Below are 22950 nucleotides of genomic sequence, written 5' to 3'. Positions count from 1 at the left end.
AAGTTGTTTTGATTTAGTTTTATTGTTTCAGTCTCCAAACAGAACTCAGGCATTCCATCTTAATCAGTGACATTTTTTTTTCTAATAAGCCACATTTAACTTTCCTTTAACTAATTATAACTATCCTACACCTACCTCTAAGTTGATCTTCAAAACATTTTCAAAAATATGAACTACCTATGAATTCTATTGGATTTCTAGACAGCCCAATTCATGATTTACAACTATATTTGCATAGTTCCACATATACCACTTAACACTTTAATCTGTTTGTCATGTCTTTTTGTTTGTTAGCATGCCTGGTGGTTCCCAGGGCTTACTCCTGGCTCTGTGCTCAGGGATAACTTCTGGCAGTGCTCAGGGGATCTTTGCAGTACCAGGGTCAGAGCTCAGTTGGCCACATGGAGGGCAAGTGGCCTATACGTCATACTATCATTTTTGCACCATATTTGTTAAAAGTTTGATATGTGATATGAGGTTAGAATACAACCTCATTCTTTTGCATGTGATAATGCATTTGTCCCACCACCACTATTTGAAAAGACTGTTCTCCATTTTATTTTCTTGATGCCTTCATGAAAATCAATTTATTGCAGATATGGGGATTTATTTCTGTAATCAATATTGTTCAGTTGATATGTTCCTATTGTCGTGACAACATCATACTGTGTTAATACCCTACTTAAGTTTTTATTTATTTTATTTATTTTTTAATGTAGGAGTACTGCTATTTATTCAGCAATTGATTAAGCTAATTGAATTAGGCATGAGTTCCACATTACTTTTTTTTAATTCAGAATGTTAATTTTATTTTTATATTTTTTAATTATTTTTTAATCACCATGAGATACAGTAACAAAGCTTTCCTGTTTGAGTTTCAGTATACAATGATCAATCACCCAACCTTCCACCAGTGCAAAGCTTCCACCACAAAGGTTCCCAGTATCTGCCCGCATCCCTCCCCTCCCCCTGCCTCTATAGAAGACAATCTCCCCCATACTCTCTTCTGTATTGCTTGTTACGAATAGCATAAAAGCAGTTACAATAGCAGCCACATGCTCCTAGAACTCCAGACTTCCAGATAATTAGGCTCTGGAGAAATCTCTGCAGTGAGGTGCTTGGATTGAAGATTCTTTAATGTGTCTTTGGATCATGGCCATTAAGGAACTTAAGTAGCAGCCAGAGGCAGTTCTGGGCATTACTTCCAGGGTCCCATGAGAAGAACCAGACCATCCCCTATCCCTTGAGGCCTGGAGTTTGTTGTCACTGACTCCGAGTACCTGCACTTCTCATTGGGTTCTGGAAGTTGGCAGTCACCACAGCTTTTAGGGGGCAGGCGGAGGGACAACGCCTGCCCCCGATACCCCAGTGAAGTCGGCCTGGCTTAAAGTACAGACGTGTCTCTGCAACAAGCTGCTCAGATTGGAGATTCTTTTGTGAGTCTCTGGATCATGGTGCTTGTTTCCATCTTTTCCAGAGGGAAAAAATGTTGGTATATACCCTGCAGAGCGCACCCATTCACCTGCAGTACCCTTTGCCACTGGCCCCAACTTCAGTTTTTGATCTCTTTAGAGATTTATGGGTCTCTGAAATAAGTCTAATAAATGAGCTTGTATAGCTGAGCCAGAGGTGGTTTGTGGATGTGGCTCCCACATACCTAACTTTTGGCCGTTAAATTTCTTAGTAAACTTAGCCCCAAGTTGTTGAGGTCCATCCAAAAGCACAGAGGCAATTTTGGGGTATCAGGAAGTCTGACGGTACCATCAGGCTGCTGATGCACTCGCCCCGCAGGTGCATCAGGTGGATTAGCTGGTGGCACCAAACCCCTCTATTAAACTTTTTAATTGAATCGCCATGAAGTATAAAGTTACTAGGTTGTTCATGATTGGATTGCAGTCATACAATGTTCCAATACTCATCCATTCCCCAGTGTAAATTTCCCACCACCAATGTCACCAGTTTCCTTACTGCCACCATCCCCACCTGCTGTCTCTACCTACTCACATACCCCTGCCCCAGCCTTTCTCTGAGATAGGCACATTTCTTCTTTATCTGTCTCTTTTTTTTACTTTTGGGCATTATGATTTGCAATATAGGTACTGAGAGATTATCATGTATATCCCTTTACCTACTTTGAGCTCTTAGTTCTAGTCTAGAGTGATCATTTCCAACTATAATTGTCTTACGGGTCTCTTCTCTATCATAACTGCCCACCCCCTGCGCTTTCATGTGTGGCAAGTTTTCATCCATGGACCGGTCTTCCTGGTCCTTGTTTTTACTCTCCATGATATTAGTCTAAAATCTTTTTTAATATCCCACAAATGAGTGCAATCATTCTAGGTCTGTCTCTGTAATACATTTTGAAATTGAGAAGTTTGAGAGCACTTTTTGATACATTATCATCGAATATTTGATTAGGTATCCCCAAGTTATCAGGTTATATAAATAGCAAATAATTGTTTACAACTAGGATAATATTCTAATACTTCAAAATAAATGTAACATTAAAAATAATACTAAATATTATTTTATATGAAACTGGCAAGTTTTCATCTTCCCTTGAGTCTTCAGTTTTCTTAAAAACCCAACCAAAGAGTTGTAGAAAGTAGATTTTTTTATTCAAATGGCATTAAATTTTCCAATACATATTTTATTCTTAATCAATAATTTTTTAAAAATATATTTCAAAAAATATATCTTCTCTGTGTTGTTTATAGATATTGTAATTAAAATAACTTGTAAAAACTTTCAAATGTTTTGTCATAAAATATTTGCTTTTAAATTTTCCTGGGAACTTTCATATGACTGTCAGTTATTTGCAGTAATTTTATATTTTATTTTATGTAACTGAAAATGACTTAAATCATTTGGTTTGTTGCAATTTGTAATCTTTATTTTTAAGCACTACTCTTTTACATCCATATTTTGTATATATTCATAAATGCATTACTCAAGAGTATGCCTATAAATAGGGTTACTGTAACATAGGCTACATACCTTTCTAACTTTGCTAACTAAAACACGTAATTTTCTAGAGTAGTTGTGCTAATTTACCCTCCCTCAATGTGGAGGAAATTCCCTTGCTCTGTTTAATTTAAAAATTAAAAAGAAAAATTTAAAAATCACTTAGTGCCCCCTTGGAAATCTGTGTTTTAAGTGTGCAAACAGGAGCCAAACCCCTAATTTCACCAGATGATTTTCTTAACACCTACTGGATCTTTCCAGCACTTTCTATACTCTCCAGAAAATGGTATAGCCCATTTTGGGAGTCACTGCTGTATTTGTTTTTGAAGAATGAAAAAATCATTTCAAAAGATGGTGACTGTGTATTCTCAAATTTGTTTAAACTTTTTAGAAATGTGATAAAAACTTTAATAAAAACAGTGTAATCAAAATGTTATAAGTACTTCAACATTTATTGTTTTAAAAAAAACTGAATCAACAGGAGCTGGCACCATAGTACAGTGGGTAGGGTGCTTGCTTTGAACTCATCAAACCTGGGTTCAATACCCAGGTCCTTATATAGTCATCCAAGTCCACATGAAGTGATCCCTAAGCACAATCAGGTGTGCCCCCCCCAATTTTTTAATATTAAATTAGTGATTCATAACATTATATAGATATCAGAAATACAATGATAACATTAAGTTAGTTACTACAAGTCAAATCCTATCCTTCACCATATAATAGACCGCTTTTACCTAATTTATCCATCCATTCCCATTTTCAATCTGGTAACCATGAAATTTGGTTTAAATTTATTTTTGTCTTATTTAGTTCATTTGTTTGAAAATTGAGTTTTTCATGGACTGGTAAAGCCTGTGAGAATTAAAAACCGATCAGAAAAAGCTAGAGATAGTACAGTGGTAAGGTCCATACCTTGCATGCAGCCGAACCAAGATATATCTCCAACTCCCCCATAAAGTCCCCTTCCAAGAGTTATTCCTAAAATCAAAACCAGGAGTAAGCCTTGAGCACTGCTGGGTACAGTCCAAACCCTTCACTCCCAAAAACCCTATCTAGACTAAAAGTACTACTTACTTGGGTTTGTTTCTTAAACATTTGTGATATTTTCCTCCTTTCAGTGCCTGGTGCTGTTCCTACTGAATCTATTCAAGGAAGTACCTTTGAAGAGAAGATATTTCTTCAATGGCGAGAACCAATTCAAACATATGGTGTCATCACTTTATATGAGGTAATATAGATATCTGTTTGTAATCTGTTTTTTATTGTATTTTCTGTGATAGATAAGCTAACTAGTAGTATACCTGTAAAGAACTTCATAGTCTTTGATAGTTGCAAATACTGCAATATAGAAGCAAAAATTAAAGCTGAATTTTTGAATTATGTATAATTTCAGTTTGAATATATGAGTTTAATGTTCCATGTTTATGTATTTCTATTATAGATAATATGTAAAGAGACAATATAATATTTATAAATCAGCTTTCTTAAGAACTAGAAATATTTTGGAGTATACATCAATTATGAAGCAGTCCACAACATGCTATTCTTGCTAATCATAAAACATTTCACTTTGGTATTAGAAAAGAATGTTGATTATACAATTAGTAGAATCAATCAATATTGTCTCTGAAGTAAAAATAGAATAGGGCTTTTTGGTTTGTTAGTATTAGCAAAACATCCCTTAGACTTTAGTGACACAGTTTTGTCTACTAGAGCATACCAAGTGGTTGAATGATAGATAGGATAGAAAATCTGATGAGTTGTTCAAGGGAAAAACACCAGCAATAACAGGGGTGACAGTCATCATCATATCTGTATGAACATCATTTCACTCTTGCCTATTGTTATAGAAACAAGCAGGTGCATTTTTTTAGGCTAGCACATATTTGAATGCAAATTCAATAAAATTATATGTTGTTAGTTTTCTGAAAATCATGCAGTCCCTGTTATGGGACCTCTGCTTAAATACCTTTCAGAACTCCTGACAAAACCTTGAACAGATGCGCTGTCACACTGTAATCACTGAAAATTCCTTTGCTGACCCACCTAGCCCACATTAACGTTTCCTTATATCTTTTCAAAATTGTTATTGAAATGCAAAAGAATTGTTTTCAACTGAAAGCCAAACAAAATAAGATAAAAGAAAGATTTCCTTTTTTCATGTTAAGTTAATGGTGCTCTTCATTGCATTAAAATAATCGAGTATTATGAAAATTCATGCCTTTGCTTTTATAGAACTGTTTCATAATCAAAAAAGTTTGTGGCCTCTTTATCTTTCTCTTTAGCTCCCCCCCTCTGCCTCTCTGTCTCTGTCTCTCTCTGTCTCTGACTCTGTCTGTCTGTCTCTCTCTCTCTCTCTCTCTCTCTCTTTTGGTTTTTGTACCACACCAAGTGATGCTTGTGGTTTACTCCTGGCTCTGTGCTCAGGGATCACCTCTGGTACATTTCAGCATAGCATATAGGGTGTTAGGGATTGAATCTGGATTGGCCGCATACAAGGCAAGTGCCTTAGCCGTTGCACAGTTGCTCTGACCCCTATTTTTCTCCCAAATGGAAAAAAAAAACTTTTAATATTTGTGGTCCTATAATTATGTTAATATCTTGGTTTAAAAGATTGCGGGGGGGGGGGGCGCAGAGAAATAGGATAAGTGGTACGGCACTTGCCTTGTGTGTGGAGTGGTCCTTGAGTCCAGAGCCAGGAGTAAGCCCTGACCACCATCAGATGTGCTTGCCTCCAATTAAAGGTTCTTACCAAATAACACCGCTTCACTAGGAAACATAGTCTTTGAAATCAGCAGTAAATCCAACCTGTCCTAAATGTGTAAACAACAAGAAACGACGGGCAAGGGGACAGCAGCAGCCTATCTCTCCCGTCGCCCGCATTCGGTAGTCTCAGGCCTTTTCCCCACTCCAGGGAGGGCGATGGCGATGGTCAGGTGGAGGATGGAAATGAGGGCCAGGCTGGTTGGTTTTAGCAGCAGTTTATTATATGGAAGAAGTGTATGTCATAGAGGCCTCAGGGTCTCTCAAGCACATGCTCCTTTGTTCTCTCAGCTTCTTTCCTCAGCCCCATCTTCCCAGGTTCTCTAACCCACTTGTTCCCCAGAGAGCCCTGAAATCTCCCTTATATAGATCATGATACCTCCAAAGGGCTCAATATAGTGATGTCATCAAAAGGAGTTACAGAAAGAACATTGAGGCAGCAAACCATACATGGTTTCTTTACATCCACTTTGTTTCTTTATATCAGCAGACCAGTCATTTTGGCCTCCTGAAAGAAGATACAAAACCAAACTGAAACCTTTCACAAGCACTTTCTCAAGCACTTGGATTTGCATCCCAAAGACCAGTCTGCTAGAGCTTGGAATCTACATCTCAAAAAGTATCTGAGCTTTACATACCAAAGACTAGCCTGGCTAGAGCTGGGAATCTACATCCCAAAGATCAGGCCTGGCTAGCACCTGAGATCTCCATATCTAAAACCAGCTACGTTTCTGTGAGAAAAGGAAACTGCCTCAATATACTGTAATCATTTACTGAAGGCAGTTTGAAGGGGAGAAAGGTTCAGTCTCATCCAAGCTAATCAGGACACAGGGGAAAGCAGTTTCTAGGGCAGACTCTCACTTACCAGATCAACTCACCCTAGAACAGAATTCCCTGAATGTGTTTCTCCTCTCCTTGTCTGATCAACATATAAATCATTTTGTATGGACACAGTAAGAAATACTTTAAGCTTATAGAATTGGTCTCCTAGGGCCATCTCGATCTCAGACTGCAGTGCTCAGGCCAGATATCTTTTCTATTCCTAGCAGCAGGGTCCTAGACTCGTCATTACTTTTGGATCATGACAGCACTCGCCTATGATCAGACTCTTAACCTGTAGTTAAGAATTGTGGCATCTTGGCCTGGCCCATCGCGATGCCAGGGTAGCACATAACTTAACGGCTTGCCCTGGTTCCATCCAGTCCCACGTCGGGACCCTGCCCTTGGAGTGCTAGGAAGTGAGGGCAACTGAGGCTTAAGTTGAGAAGGCAGATGCCCAGGAGTGAATAATATGCAAGGCCAATTAAATCCTAAGTTATAAAGCATAATATTAATTGTCTTCCTGTGTCTTTATAAAAAGGACATTGCATTAAACTATTCAAAAGACATAAGGAGAGGAGAAAGGCAGTATTAACTTACAGTACAAGTTCAGTGTCCTAAAAGGATGAGACCTTACAAATTGGTTGGGGAAAAGAGCACAGAGACAAACGTAGTAATGGTAATGACTCGGGAGCACTGTGATGGGTACAACCTGATAAACCTAAGCTCCTTGTACTCCAACACTAAACACCACAGGTGGCTCTCTAGGTGGACAGAAAATAATAACCTGATTTTTTTTCTTTCTGAAGCTCCTGAACTTAAATCTTGGTGCTATAAGTAACTTTAACATGAAAGCTATAGGAATAATAATTCAAAAGAAGGACCCATTAATCTCTTTGACTTCAGTAGCCAGGATCTCTTCCTTGAACACTGATCTAAATGCTACTGCAATGGGGATGAACAAAAGTGTCATAAATCAGGGTTTTTAAAATCCAATATAGGTAAGTAGAGCTGGTTGGTTCATTTTTCTAGGCACTGAAGAGAAAATGTCAGGTGTATGAATCAGGCTTCATAACTGAATATAAATTTATGACCACCAAGTATCTTTTCTGTGCATTTTCTGGAAGTAAAAGTAAGAAGTTGGGACCAGAGCAATAGTACAGCAGGGAGGGCACTTGCCTTGTACACGGTTGACTCAGGTTTGATCTTTTGCATCCGATGTGGTCCCCCAAGCACTGCCAGGAGTAATTCTTGAGTGTAGGGCTAAGAGTAAGCCCTGAGCATCCCCTGTGTAGTCCAGGAATAAAAAATGAACAACAACAACAAAAAAGGACAGAAAGAAGTTCCTAGTTTTACCAGGTAGCCTATATGTGGGGCAGTCTCTAGCATATAAAGTATCATTGAGTCCATACAGAGTTCCTATTGTCATGGACTGATGTTGAGCCTGGTTGCTAATATTGCAGTTTTCTGAGTCTAAAATCTGATTAATTATATGTTTTCTCAATAAATGTCAAAAATTTTATTTGATCAGATTATATTTTCTCAATAAAATTTTAAATGTAGAAATAAAACAAAATACCTCTGCTGTACAATTTAACTTTTCAGAGGTAATTATGTTAACTAGATACAAGACCTACCTAATTTTCACAGGTACAATTTATAGTACAAGTACATTATGGATTAAAAAAAATAGATAAAATTTAATAAAATTTAGAAATCCAGAATCTTAGTACCAAGTATGACATGCTAGATAAGAACCCTCATTTTACTTTCCTAAAGCACATGCCAAGCAGATTTATAATTAATACATAAAAATTAATTAGCACACTGTAAGGGAGATAGACATCTAAGGTTAACATAAAACCTGAAGTATTTTGAAAAGCATTAAATAGTGATAAAATCAGGGCCTTGGTCAAAAGTTTTGACATTTCAGTAGAGTTGATGAATGAGTTGAAGTGACTTTGTACATCAAAATCATAAAAGTCAACACTATTGTAAAAATGGGATCCAAGCTATAATAAATTTTTTTTTTAAAAAAATGAGTATACTAGGCAGACAGGAGAGGGGAGCGAAGGAACTGTGGGTCATAGGTGCAGGGATCCTGAGACTAATGGTCATTTTGGTGTAGGAACACTGAATACCAATAGAAAGTGTTATTAAGAGCTTTATAAATAATGGTGTGTAAAATTAATTTTGACAGGTTTGCTTCTCTAAAAAGTTAAACTTTCTAATGATGAAAGATGGTGCAAAAAAACTCCTAAGTAAAAATAGACCTAGAGGAATTATTTCCAACAATGATAACAGTTACTTTCTGCTAGTTTTGATACATGGAAATTTAATTCAGATTAATGAGAAACAGACAAAACTGTTAGGGGAAAATGTGAAAAGAATAAGATGCAATACAGAAAATTTCTGGGTTGGAGAGATAGTGTAGGAATTAAGGGTGTTAAGTGGCTTGCCTTGCAAACAGCGAACCTGGGTTCAACCCCCATTACCACCTGTGGTCCCTAGTGCAACACCAGGAGTGATGATTAAACCCTTTGAACCACAAGGTGAGACCCCAAACCTCCCCACATAAATCCAGATGTCATGTATACATATGAAATTATATCCACTCAGCCTAGTGATTAAGAAATGAAATAACAAAGTACTACATAAAGTTTAAGTTTAAATAATAGCTAGTGTTGGGCAATGATTGGCAGAAATGCATGCTAACATATACTATTGGCAGCAATGTATACTTTGCAACAGTCCTTGAGACACTTGGGAGTATCTTAAAATGTAAACATAGCGTACTAAGAGTTTTTTTTCCCCACCTGGAGGCTTATCTAGTAGTAATATTCCCAAATGCACAGGATTATATATCTAAATATTTCTTAAATGCAGCGGACATTAGATTTTGAGAGACTAATGTACAAAATGTCCTGGAGCGATAGCACAGCGGGTTGGGCATTTGCCTTGCATTCAGCCAACCTGGGTTCCATTCCTCCGTCCCTCTCGGAGAGCCCGGCAAGCTACCAAGAGTATCCCTCCCTCATGGCAGAGCCTGGCAAGCTCCCCATGGTGTATCCGATATGCCAAAAACAGTAACAAGTCTCATAATGGAGACATTACTGGTGCCTGCTCAAGCAAATTGATGAACAACAGGAGGACAGTGCTAATGTACAAAAGATGCAATAGCACAGCGGTAGGGCGTTTGCCTTGCACGCAGCCAACTTGGCCAACCCGAGTTCGATTCCTCCGCCCCTCTCGGAGAGCCCGGCAAGCTACCGAGAGTATCTCGCCCGCACGGCAGAGCCTGGCAAGCTCCCTGTGACATATTCGATATGCCAAACACAGTAACAGTATAAAAAATATTTAAAAATAATAAATACAAAAGTATAAAAGTCGGCTGTCAGTATACTCCTTTCAGCAACTGACAGTAGAGAGAATGAAATGAAATAAGTTCCAAAGAAAAATCAATTTAATGTGTTCCTAGAATACAAAGCAAAAGTTTGCGCTTGAGCACACTGTACAGTGGAATTGTCAGGAGTCGTTAATTGAGGCATTGGCAAATCAAAAGCATCTCAAGATGGTGAGCATGAATAAAGATCTCAATTAATCACTCAACTGAGATTAGGTGAATTTTGAAAGAAATAGACTTTATTAGTCACAGTAAGAGTTTGGTCTCAGGGCTGGAGAGATAATATAGCCAGGTGGGTGCTTTCCTTGAATCAGACTGACCCAGGTTCAGTCCCTTGCGCCCCATATAGTCCTCTGGTCGCTGCCAGGAGTGATCCCTTAGTGCAGAGCCAGGAGTAAGCTTTGAAAAATGCTGGGTGTAGAGCCGAATTCAAAAACACATATCATATCATGGTGTCCTGTTGTTCATCGATTTGCTCAAGCGGGCCCAGTAATGTCTCCATCATGAGACTTGTTGTTACTGTGTTTGGCATATCGAATACATCACGGGTAGCTTGCCAGGCTTATATTAAGGCTTTTTATGACAAAATCCCAAATTATATTTATTGTATCTATCATTTTTTCCTGAATTTAATCAACTATAGTTTTATTTTTTCACAAGAACCTTCTGAATTATCGTATCACCCCACTTTGTTTATTTTCTTCTTCCCTTCTAATGCCCTTCCTAATTTTTATCTTCATGAGGAATTTTTGCTTAACTTTCAAAATTTCATTCAAACATTGTTTTTTTGCCTGAAGAATCATAAGTCTTTAACTCCTCTTGATTCAAGTGTAATTGTGAATTACATTTTAATTCACAATTGTATTTGTGCTTGTACTTAGACTTCCATTAAAGGACTATACTGTAATGCTGATAGGGATTATAGCCAACTCATACTCCTTAGGAGATTGGTGAGAAATTACATGTTGCTCCGTTATGGTTCTTGATTTATAACTCATGGTAGAATTTGTGACTTTAAGTACATAAGATGAAGATTTCTTAAGAATATTTTAGACACATACAAAACTCAGAAAGAATTCTGTAGAAGTAGCAATTGCCTCCATTCATCTTCATCTAAGTCCCATAAAAGTTGTTTTTGGGTCAGTTTGTAATTGACTTGGGCATCCTATAAAGTTTCCAAGTATAAGGCTGTAGCATTGCTGTCTTTTTTAGAAGACTTTTAGAATTGTGACCTGCAGCCAGTAACAAGTGTGAATGCAAAGCCCTTCTGGGAGCTTCCTATTGCTTTTTCCTAGCCTGTTATGTGCTTCATAAACATTATTAAAAAATTTAATTGAATTAATAAAGCCAAAAGACATGTTATATTTGGGTTTGAGCATAGAGGTGAATTTGGTGTACTTTGAAACTTCTGTTTAGGTGTTTATTGATGTTTGTTGATTCTGGCAAGGAAGAGAAATAGAAATAGGAATAGAAATATCTGATTAGATTGCCCCTTTACCTGAAGAATTTTAATTTTTTTTTCTAGGACTAAAACTTCCAGGGGTCAGGAACGATTTCAGTGAAATGAGTATTTTCTATCTAGAAATATACAATATACTTCTTCTTACAAGATGTGCTAGAAAGATATGCATGAATTAGTTGTATTGTACTTTTTAGGGTAGTAGAAAGAAGATCCGTAATTTTTGCCATATTATTATAGGGCTGTGACTCAACCCTCCCTTCAGCTGATCCTGCACAACAACTTGGCTATAGGAATGTACAAACCCATCAGCCCCAGTGGAAGTGGACTTTTAATGAAGCATTTGCTTTTTGCTTTCTAGTCTGTGCCTATGGAGCAAACATTCTCTTGCCATTGTGTGAGCATTTATGTGAGTGCACATGTACACCTACTCCTCCCAGGAGCCTTTTTAGCAAAGATATACTGAGTTCCAAATATTTATTGATCACAGTGGGATCATAAAGCAGAATAAGATATCCGTCACTCCTCAGAAGGAAGGTGCAATTATATGAAAGACTTGAATTCCTTTGGCATATTTAAATCATGATTTAAGATGACACAAGAGATTTTTCAGTACTCTGATTTATTGCCAAATGAGCTGTGTGAACACAGTAACCACAGTAGGGTTTAAGCTGATCCAGTGATGGTTAGGCAAGATTTGAAGGGCTCTCTCTATATATAAGTGGCCTGAGAGCTATGCCTTGGGACAGGGGTGGACATGTTTTTGTTCCTGTCTCACTTGAAATCTCACAGCAATTCTAAAAACATTTCTTTTTAGAAATGCTTTTCTTCTTTCTTCCCCTTTTGATTTCTCTGGTGGCTCTTTCTTCCCGTTTTCTGATATTTCTGTTGACTTTTCCTCCTGTATTCTACATTAAATACTATTATTTCTTCATATATCTCTCCTCCAGTGACTTTAGATGACCCAAATGATCATACTTTAGTGCTGATCACCCCTAGTCCTTGTTTTCAGCCTAGATCCTCCACATCTACTTAGGTCATACGTAATTAGTATCATAACCATATTGTCACAGGTATCTCAAATCTGGTCAGTCTGCATATCAGTAGTTGATATCTTCTCATTCATTCCAGCTCTTTGCAATCCAAAATTCATAGAACTTACACTTGATGTGTCTGTCTTCCTCCTATCTCAGTCCATAACTGAGTTCTGTATTTTTTGAGGCTAAAATATGACATCATTTTCATGATTGCCATCTTCACTACCCCAACCTTAATTTAAACCACTATATTTTTTCATCTGTGCAGTAGATTTATCCCCTGGTCTCTGTGGAATAGTTCTGCCAACCTTTATTACCTCCTTCTGTCAGATCAATCTTCCATTTGTCAGTCAATGTTATCTTTTAATAAGAGAAATCACATCACGTCCTTTCTTATATATACATTTATTGTATATAGCCAGAGTTTTTATCATGGAGTTTAGAGAGCTGTCTGTATACCCTCTGCTCTCTTCTCACTCTCAGGACCACATTCACTGCACTTGCTGAGCTGCACAACTTTCTTTCTATCCACAAACTTTGCCCAGAACATCACTAATGTATATAGCTTTAATTCTTCTCATTCATTCCAAAAAATTACAATACAAGGTTAAATCTTGTCATATTGACTAAACTCATCTCAAAAGGCTCTTCCCAGATTTTGTAATGACCATTTACAAAACACCTTTTTGCACAAGTTGCTTTTTATTTAATATCCATTTGTTTCTTCCATTGAATTTATAATTTTAAAACTAAATTTATATATGGTATGTATGCTTTCCAAGATCTTCCCACCCCACTCCTGATTCCCAGGTGCCTGAAGGCAGGGCCTATATCTTTAAGCTAACCACAGCACTTGCAGAACATTAGTGTTCAATCAGTCAATATTTTAGTGGGACAAGTGAATCTTTATAAGTAAGGAAAACAGGAAATATCTAACCCTACTGTCTTTTGGCAGGTGAAATTTTATGAGTAAAGGTGACATAAAAAAGGTTGGTCATTATTTGTAGGGTAGTAAATATCCCTTTGACAGAAGGTGATGTAAGGTCATCATGCCAATGTTTTCAGAAACACATTAGAGAAGAAGTAGGCAGTTTTTATACAGGAAAATTGAGTGTTTGACTTTATCTTAGACTTGTGTGTCATTAAAACTCTTAGTAAAATACTAAAATGAGCATGACTTCCTTAGCACTGGAGGACATTCTAGTCCTTATTTCAATTATGCTACTAATTTAGTTTAGTTAATTAAAAGTACTTCTAATACTTCAATTGTTGGATTGCTTCTCTTCTTCCATACCAGTCTGGCCTTCCTACGCATGACAGATACCATATCTTGTCGTATTACACCCAGACTCAGGATAAAGTTATTGGTCCAAAGAGGCACGCAAGAAGTATGCTTTAAGTGCATGAATTAATGAATAAATCAGCTTCACAAGAGGACTATTCTCAGGGTTGATCAAAATGCAGGACCAAATTGCAACTGAGTACACAGCCACCTTGTTGCTGAGAACTCTTTTATAGCCCCCAAATGGTAGATGTTATTGAGTCTCCCGATTGAACTCAGAGTCACCTCTTGAGGGAAATCTGCTGGCGAATTAACAACCGATATGTTGCTGACTCTGAGAGTGTCATTCACTGCAGTGATTAATATATACAGCAAACATTTTTCTTGCCAAAGCTTACTTGATTCAATCTAAATATTCTTTCAGAGAGGTCTTCTTAATTATAATGACATGGTATAAATATGAGAAAGAATGTCAATTATCACTCTGTATAATAACAGTGTTAGTGTTCATGCACATAAATTATAAGTAAGTTTACCTCTCTTGAAGCAAGAAAAAACTGTTTGCAATTTAAAACTTTTGAATATGCCACCTTTAAAAATTATGTCATTACAACCAGTAGGAGTTGGTAATCACCACAAAAATGTATGATCTTGAATAGTTGATAAACTACTTATAGTGAAATTCTTTAAAAAGTCATATGAAGGAGCAAAGTTTAATGGCAATTATGTTAGACTTAATTTTACACATTCCAAACTCAACCGATAGGCTTTGAGTGCCTGTTCAGAGGCAAATATCACAAAAGCTTCTAGGTTGTACTTTCTGAAATGAAAGCACCTAGTCACATGTGGTAATTAAAATGGAGTAAAATAAAATTTTTAAATCCTCCTTCTCACTGACCACATTTAAAGTGTTCCTTTGCCACTCTTGTGGCTACAACATTCAATAATGTGTGTTAGAGCTTTCTAGCATGACAAAATTTCTGTGGACAGCATTTCTCCAAAGAGAACTGGTAAATATCAGGAACACGATGTAAAGAGCTACTGATTTGTGTCTAGAACTTAGTTTTGGAACAGATATCTTTGCCCACATTGAAGAAAATACTTGAAAGTTCATTCTTCTCTGGAAACAATACCTGGTTCAATGTTAAATCAAACTGCTGCTTCTCAATGAGCTATGAGACTTTATCTTTTGGGGGTCCTTATCTGTTTTAGGTAGTTTTGTATTTTGTTATTTTGTTTTTAGCCAACTATAATGTAGTGGTCCAAAATGGCAATTTGAAGTCAAACAACTTCAAGGTATTAGCTTAAACCTGCAGATATCCTGTGTGTTCTAATATACTTGCTTTTAAGTTTCTGTCTATAAAAGTAATAACTCATCGCAGTTTTGGCTGAGTTCCTGCGCTCCTTCACTGAATCCAGGATTTGAAGAGTCTAAATGAATAGGAGAGCTTATAAAATGTCTGACAGTGCATACATCAGAAGGGTTTATTGGATAAAGATGCAATCTTGCTCCATCTGCTCCAGATATTTTATCACATTCTTATTCTCTTGCAGATCACCTACAAAGCAGTCAGTTCCTTTGACCCAGAAATAGATTTATCTAATCAAAGTGGAAGAGTTTCAAAACTGGGAAATGAAACCCATTTTCTATTTTTTGGACTGTATCCGGGGACCACGTATTCCTTTACCATTCGAGCTAGCACTGCCAAGGGATTTGGACCTCCAGCAACAAATCAGTTCACCACCAAAATTTCAGGTACTATATATTCATGCCTTAGATCTTATGCCTTAATTCTTCTGCCTTATGTCAACAGTAGCACTTTTATACTTTTTACATTTAACCTGTTAAGTATGTAAAACTCACTCAAATTTGAACATTGTATTTAGATGAATACCATGATTGAATACGATGATCAAGTGTTTTGGTATTCAGATGAATACTTTTGTATTAACATTTTGTATTTTGTGTTTTGTATTCAGATTTTCATTCAGATAAATACAAAATTGTGTTTTGTATTTTTGCATTTTGCATTTTGTAATTTTGAATACAAAATTTTATTTTGTATTCAGATTCTGTATTGAGATAAATACTATATTTTCATGTCTTATATCTTAGGCCTTATATCTCATGCCTTATGTGTATCATTTTTATACTTTTTATGTTTAACCCATTAAGTCTGTAAAGCTCACTCAAACTTGAACATTGTATTCAGATAAGTACTTTTGGATATCTGCACATTAAACTTCTAGAATTACTATAAATATTTCTAATTTGGTGGCTTAAGATCCACCTGTGGTAGAGAGTAGCCAGCATTTTAACCTTTTCCATTAGGACTTGCATTTGGGCAGAAATCTCTATTCAGTTCTGTTATCCCCTTCTGTGTATTCTTATCCCCAAGTTACCAAAGAAGCAGGATTAGAAAAATCTCAGTAATGACCTGTCAGCAATTAAATGCTCATCAGAAAAACAGCACTCCATGGAGTTGACTTCCAGAACGATAGCCTTCTTTGGGACCTTTCCCATTAGTTATTTCATGTCCTGAAGAAAGAGATCACAGCAGAGGGGTGGCACCAGGCTTTTATGACCTTCAGCTTTTTGCTTTTAAAGGCTAAATTACACCATCCAACAAAAGACATAATTTGAGAAATATTTCTGGGTATGTGCAACTGTGCAGAAAATGTCTTTTTGCTTCAGACTAGAGGAAAAGGGGCTACCATCTGGTATGGGATCTGGAACTGCAATAAACACAATTCCATGGACATTTTCTCTTTCATTTCCCCTTTGGGTATTAGTGAGGAAGGTTTGAAATTTGGCTTTGAATGACTGGGTTGGGGTAGAAGAGTAGGAGTAGGGCAAGGGATGGAATTTTTAGTTATTTGGAATCATCTAAAACATAGGCAGTCTGGTTATTATGCATATTGTTTCTCATTTCTAGTTTTGTAGAAGTTTTTGTTCAGGATTGAAAGAAGGAAAGCAAATTTATACTACTATACATATGCAGAATTTTGAGAAAAGAGAAGTTTGGAATTTCATTTTTAAGTATTTATAACAAAACAAGTTTTCCTTTATGAGCTCACACTTAAATATTAATATTTACATGTTTGATATAAAATGTTAAACTATAAGACCATTTAGAAGAGTTGAGAAAGAGGACAAACTTCATGGGAGGTTAGAAAGATAACATTGATCTTACAGATGAGTAAGTAGCAAGAACACTGACCGTAAAATCAGAAAATGTAGGTTCTACTTATAAGTTTTTTCTGTACTTCCTCTTTCCTGAAATTGATTAAGTAAATTTGTGCTTGGATATAAAGCAAGATAATAATATATGGTCCATGAATTGTCATGAGAATTGCAAGAGGAAATGTGTAAGAAAATTTTGCTTCCAAGTCCCTCAACTCTTTGGGGGGAGATGGCGGGGGTAAATTTTCTCCAGACAGAAAATACTTTAAAAGTCAAAAAAATCATATTCATTCTTACCCTTTTAAACAGTTAAAGTAAAAGATGAAAGTTCTCAACATTATGAGCAAATGTTAGTCCACAAAACTAATGCAGTTCTACCCACAACAAAGACACTTGACATGTAATTGACCTATGTAGGTACTTAACAAATCACTATCTGAATTTTACACTTTAGCATGTAGTTTATGGGTCTCAATTTTCTATTTCTATAGATGTAAGATAGAGAACTGCACTGTCCAAAGTTCTATTTCTGAATTAGTATTGAATATTAATAGAATTAACATTAATTTTTAATACTGAAAAAATCTAGGAAATAGAATTGAGAAAAAAGACCATGTTATCGTCACATAAAATCTTTTTGTATGTAAGAGATCTTAATACTATTTTGCAGGAAATCGCATTCTCATCAGGTGTCTCTGCTGTAGTTTGTAAGAAGACCTTGTGCCCTCCTGCATCACAGCCTTCATGAAATGATTTCTCTCTTCCACAGCGGGGACAAATTACTGAAGAGCTCTGTTGTTTTCTCTCTGTAATAAGGCTTAACAATCTAGAGAACAAAGCATGCCAGAAAATGGCCTTGAAAATAGGATTTACATTGGGAAGAGAACTAACATTTCTAGAATTATATTTGCCTGACTCTTTTTATCTATTATTTCTTTGAATTCCCATAATGACTCTAAAGGATACTTCTTCCTAGTTTGAGAGAGGAGCAGACAGAGACTACAGAGATAATTAATATGCCTCAGCTCTTTTGCTAGTTAAAACAAAACATAACAATAAAATCAGACGCTAACACTTCTTACTTCAGCTCTTCTATCTTTCCCATCATCCCACTTTCCCTGTGAGCTCCCAAGTGGTCATTAATTTCAGCAAATCTCACTGGCTCATATGGTCCTCTTCAGGTCCCAAGATGGTTCTTTGGTGCATGAGAAACCTTGATTTAGATGACAGAGCTATAAAGTTGTTTTATTATATTAGTATTTTTAAAGCATGCATATAAAGTAATTTTGAAGTAGAGCATGTGTGCAGAGAAGTACACAGATTTTAGGAGCACAACTCCATGAATTTTCACAAGTAGTATCGACCTATGTAGTATTTTAAATAGAGAGATAGAATGTTACTAACGCTGCACACGTGTTAACATAAAGCCCAGGTTATGCCCTCTCAAGATCAAAGAATTCAACATATCTTGATTTTACCTTTGTTCCTGATGTTCTGGTAGAGTAAATAATTATGGTGTATTTGTGGCCCAGTGATAACTGCAGTCTAAGCTAAGTGTACCATGTTTTTAATGTTCTTTAGCAATGAAATAAAGTGTAAAAGGTAAATTGTAGCTAATGAGTCTGCCATCTTCCATGTTTTACCCAGCACCCTCCATGCCAGCTTATGAATTTGAGACCCCTTTGAATCAGACTGACAGTACGGTGACGGTCCTTCTGAAGCCTGCACACAGCAGAGGCGCGCCTGTCAGGTATGGAGCAGAGGGGCTGGGCTGGCTCCACAAAGACAGAAAAGAAAATCCCATTGATTTGTTTCTTGACTCTGTTTTCCAGGGAATTGTTAGAATCCTCAGTCAGCATGTAAACTCATATCCTAATGAGCACTAATTAAAAGAAATGATTTTGATGTGGGGTGATGAAATATTGTATAAAGAGTTTGATTCTGATGTAAGAGAGTTCTTCTTTGAAGATGAGGAACAAAGCAGAAGTCTGTTGAGAGATAACTTGACTTCTACATGGAATGGTTTGCTGTAGTTTATTTATCCAAAGGAGGATGACATTTTTATCTTAGCTCCACACTTAAATAGGCCTTTGTTATTATTTTTCTCTGAAATACTTAGTTATTTTTTAACAAAGTGGATAATTTTTCAACTAAAAATATAGTGTACAGTTATTTTTAAAAAAGAAACCTAGGTAGAAAGAGCTCTATAAAAATTTTAATTGAACAGATTTAAGTTTATTATCTATATGTAGACCCCATCTTTCATTCCATGATGCTCTGTATTTCTAGGAAATTATGAGGTGTTACTTTTACAGTGAATGAATAAAATAAATTTATTCTTCCAAAGAATAAGCAGAGTAATGCCCAAATTATTTTTGAGTATAGACTTGTCATAAGATCATTAATTTATATAAGTAACATATCTACTTGTTTTAGTGAGATTTGGATATTTTATTCCATCAAAATAGATTTCTTTCAAAATAATCCATTACTTTAAAAGAATAGGGCTGGAGCAATAGCACAGTGGTAGGGCGTTCGCCTTACACGCGGCCAACATGGCCGACCCGAGTTCGATTCCTCCGCCCCTCTCGGAGAGCCCGGCAAGCTACCGAGAGTATTCGATATGCCAGACACAGTAACAACAAAGTCTCCAATGGAGACGTTACTGGGCCCGCTCGAGCAAAAGAATATACTAAGAAATATTTGCATTCAGAATTGACTATGTAGGGGTTGTTTCTATGTCAAAATCACAAATCACAAATCATCCTGTTAATTGTCGATTGCCTCAAGCACGCCCCAGTAACGTCTCCTTCATCCTAGCCCTGAGATTATATTCAAGGCTCTTCAGGAGAATGAGACCCATCATTGTTACTGGTATTTGGCATATTGGGTACGCCCCAGGGAGTTTGCCAGACTCTGCCGTGTGGGCAGACTACATTCGGTAGCCTGCCAATTTGTCCAAAGTAGGAATGAGATAATAAGATGTCATAATAAGATGGCGTGCGGCCGCAAATGCGGTTCCAGGATTTGGTTTTTATAGTCTCTGAGTCTTGGCCGCTGATGGGATTACACGGCGCCAGGGGACCAGTTGGTGGGTGTGACCAACTGGAATTCGGAGGATCTGGGTGGAGGATGCTCGGCCCAAATCCGAGTAGGCTTGGAGATCTCCCCGGAACCCGCGTGACTTTGTCCCTCTGCCAGTACCTTCATGTGTGCGGAGAGTGGTCTCAGGTTTCCATGTCAATATATAATTGTTCAAACAAAACATCGTCTTCCCGCTGTTCATCGATTTGTTCGAGTGGGCACAGTAAAATCTCCATTTTGAGACTTGTTGTTACTGTTTTTGGCATATTGAATACATCACAGGTAGCTTGCCAGGCTTTGCCGTGCGGGCGAGATACTCTTGGTAGCTTGCCAGGCTCTCTGAGAGGGGCAGAGGAATCGAACCCGGCTCAGCTGGGCTGGCTGCGCACAGGCAAACACCCTATGTATAATTAGTATATAATTTTATGTTATTAACCTTTTGAAATCAGTTATGTTTGTCTTCGTTTTCATTGAAGTATCATAGAACTATCCCTTGGACTTTTTCTAATTCCTATGTATTTATGAGTCTGAGTGGTAGCACAGTGGGTAGGGCACTTTCCATGCACATGGTCTACCTGGGTTCAGTTTCTGGCATCCCATATGGTCCTCTGAGCACTGCCAGGAGTAATTCCTGAACACAAAGCCAGGAATAATACCTGAACATGGCCCTGTGTGGCTACAAAATAAAACAAAACAAAAATCCAAGAAAACAAAAAATACATATGCATATGTATATGAATATATGATATATGAGATATATTTATTTGTGTAACTCTTGCTTCATAAATGAAAGTGAATAATATTAGTTGATGGTAAAGTCATAGTGAGGGAAAATTGTAAGAATTTTTACTTTAACAATCCTTAAAATTTCATGAAACAAATTTTACTTAACTCTTCACTTATTGAACAAAGTAGCTCATATAAGGGATTTGGGTTTGCCATTGGTGCAGGTTTTGAAGGACCTGTGAAATAACAGAAAACTCCATTCCAAATGAGATACATTACAGTGCTACCATAGGGAAAAGGCTGTCACTCCCCTATCACACCAACCTTTGGACTGGTTTGCATTTGGTGCTGAGATTGCTCTATCCAGGTGCCCTAAGGCACACATTCATTAGATGGATGCCCAAGACTGAAGTGTATCTATGCCATAAGACAGATTTTTTCATTCCAGAAGGCTGAATTATTATTATATAAAAGTTGACACTCTGCTCATAGCCTTGGGAACATCATTTTCTCCTGACCATTTTTATAGTTGTCCAGATTCATCAATAACTGACCCTTAGCACAGGAGTTGGTGTTCTACCACAAAGATATAGATAAAAAGAAAGGTTGGAGGCCATTCTCTCCATGTCTACATTTGGAAGGGAACCAAAATTCTAACCTTTGTCCAAATCAGCTTATTCCTTCTTTTTAATTTTTATATAAACTCCTTTTGCACATTTCTATTCATGTTTATCTTTCCTCAATTCAATTTAATCAGATTTTTATTTAGTGGTTGAAAGATATTTTTAAGTTTTCAAATAGTTTCGCTTCAAGCAAATATGTTAGTCCTCATCCTTCCTTTACTCTTTAAAATGTCACTTATGTTCCAAACTACTATTCTTACTATGCCTATTAAGACACTATGTTGGTTTTGGTTGTTTACTTTTACACTTTTTTAGTTGTTTATGGAGACTTTGGAACCTTATGGTTCATTGTAGATATCCTCAGATTTTGAATTCTTTTATATGAGAGAAAAAAGATTAAATTGCTTACTGCAGTCTTCAAAATAAATAATTTTTTCTTCACTGGTCCTAAATCACTTCATCACATCAGCCATCCAAATCTGCTAAGATTTGGGGGTTTCGTTGTCATACTCTTTCACACCTGTCATACAGAACTATTTTCCATGTTCTGCTATGCTATTCCTTGATTAAACATCTTGTTATTCACTAAATATCCCTGAATTTTTCAAGGCTCACTTTACATTGGGCCTTTTTTAAACTAATTTCTTCCGTAGTGATAGCATCTTGAAATTAATAAATGTATTCTCTGTGTTCATCACCTAAATCATAATGTCAGGAAGGAGATGATTTATTAGGACTCTAATCAATAAGTCTCAGAGGGAATTTCACTATAGATATCACTTTTACTGGAAGGCTGCTTATCTTAAATGGGTAAATTTTCTTGGCACAAATTTGACAGGAAATTATCTTGACCTCACCTGTCAAGATGTTTATGCAGAAAAGCAAATATTCTCTTCAATGGCTTCATTATTATAGTAAAACAGAATGGAACTGATTATCTATTGAGTAGATGGAAGACCACTCTATCTAAAAAGACTAATTTGGATAAAATGTTCATAATACTCTCAAACTAAATGGAGTATATGACAAATTTCAATTTCACTAAATGTTTAGAGAAATAAGAACTATGATTAGGGAATCATGGAGACCTAAAATATGAAGCCATAATGTAGATTAAAACATTCGAACACATCTGGAAATTTGCAAAATGCACATGTAATCAAACTGCAATACAAGAAAGCTTTTCCCAAATGATAAGATAAATACTAGGAGAAAGAGGGAAAATGGAAGCGAACATCTGTTTGCTTTCCTGAGTTTTGCATGGTATTATGTGTTCCAAAATACGGTCATTGTATGATTTCCAAAACTCAATGTTTTCAATTGGTTTGTTTTTTTTTCTTTAATACACATTCATTGGCATTGAAAATTCAGTCATGCTTCATTTATGCACTTCACTAAGTAAGGTGGTTATGTATTGATTCCCCAGCAAACACTCAGCTCGGTTAATGTAGATCCTTAAAATTGTGCTAAACTCTCAATGTAAATGATTGTTGTCTTTTTATTGATCAACACTTCAGTTCTGTCACATAAAATCATTTGAATACTGAGGCCAGGAAGAACACAAATTCCATCACTCCAAACAGTCAAGTAGAACCTAGGACAG

At 36.6% G+C, this 22950-nt stretch overlaps 1 protein-coding gene across 7 annotated transcripts in view; it reads left to right on the top strand.

Moving 5' to 3' along the window:
- Window positions 1–22950, top strand: part of PTPRM (protein tyrosine phosphatase receptor type M) — an 890665-nt gene that overhangs the window by 546417 nt on the left and 321298 nt on the right. For all 7 annotated transcript variants that reach the window (XM_056137857.1, XM_056137858.1, XM_056137855.1 and 4 more), the window contains exons 9-11: window positions 4086–4195; window positions 15285–15486; window positions 18562–18664. In XM_056137857.1, the coding sequence (XP_055993832.1) occupies window positions 4086–4195; window positions 15285–15486; window positions 18562–18664 (415 nt within the window). The remainder of the gene's footprint in view (window positions 1–4085; window positions 4196–15284; window positions 15487–18561; window positions 18665–22950) is intronic.

The sequence above is a fragment of the Sorex fumeus genome, unplaced genomic scaffold (genome assembly GCF_029834395.1).
Source record: "Sorex fumeus unplaced genomic scaffold, SorFum_2.1 ptg000128l, whole genome shotgun sequence".
Lineage (NCBI taxonomy): Eukaryota > Metazoa > Chordata > Mammalia > Eulipotyphla > Soricidae > Sorex > Sorex fumeus.
The sequence above is the reverse complement of the archived record's forward strand: the minus strand, read 5'-3'. Positions and strand labels throughout refer to the sequence as shown.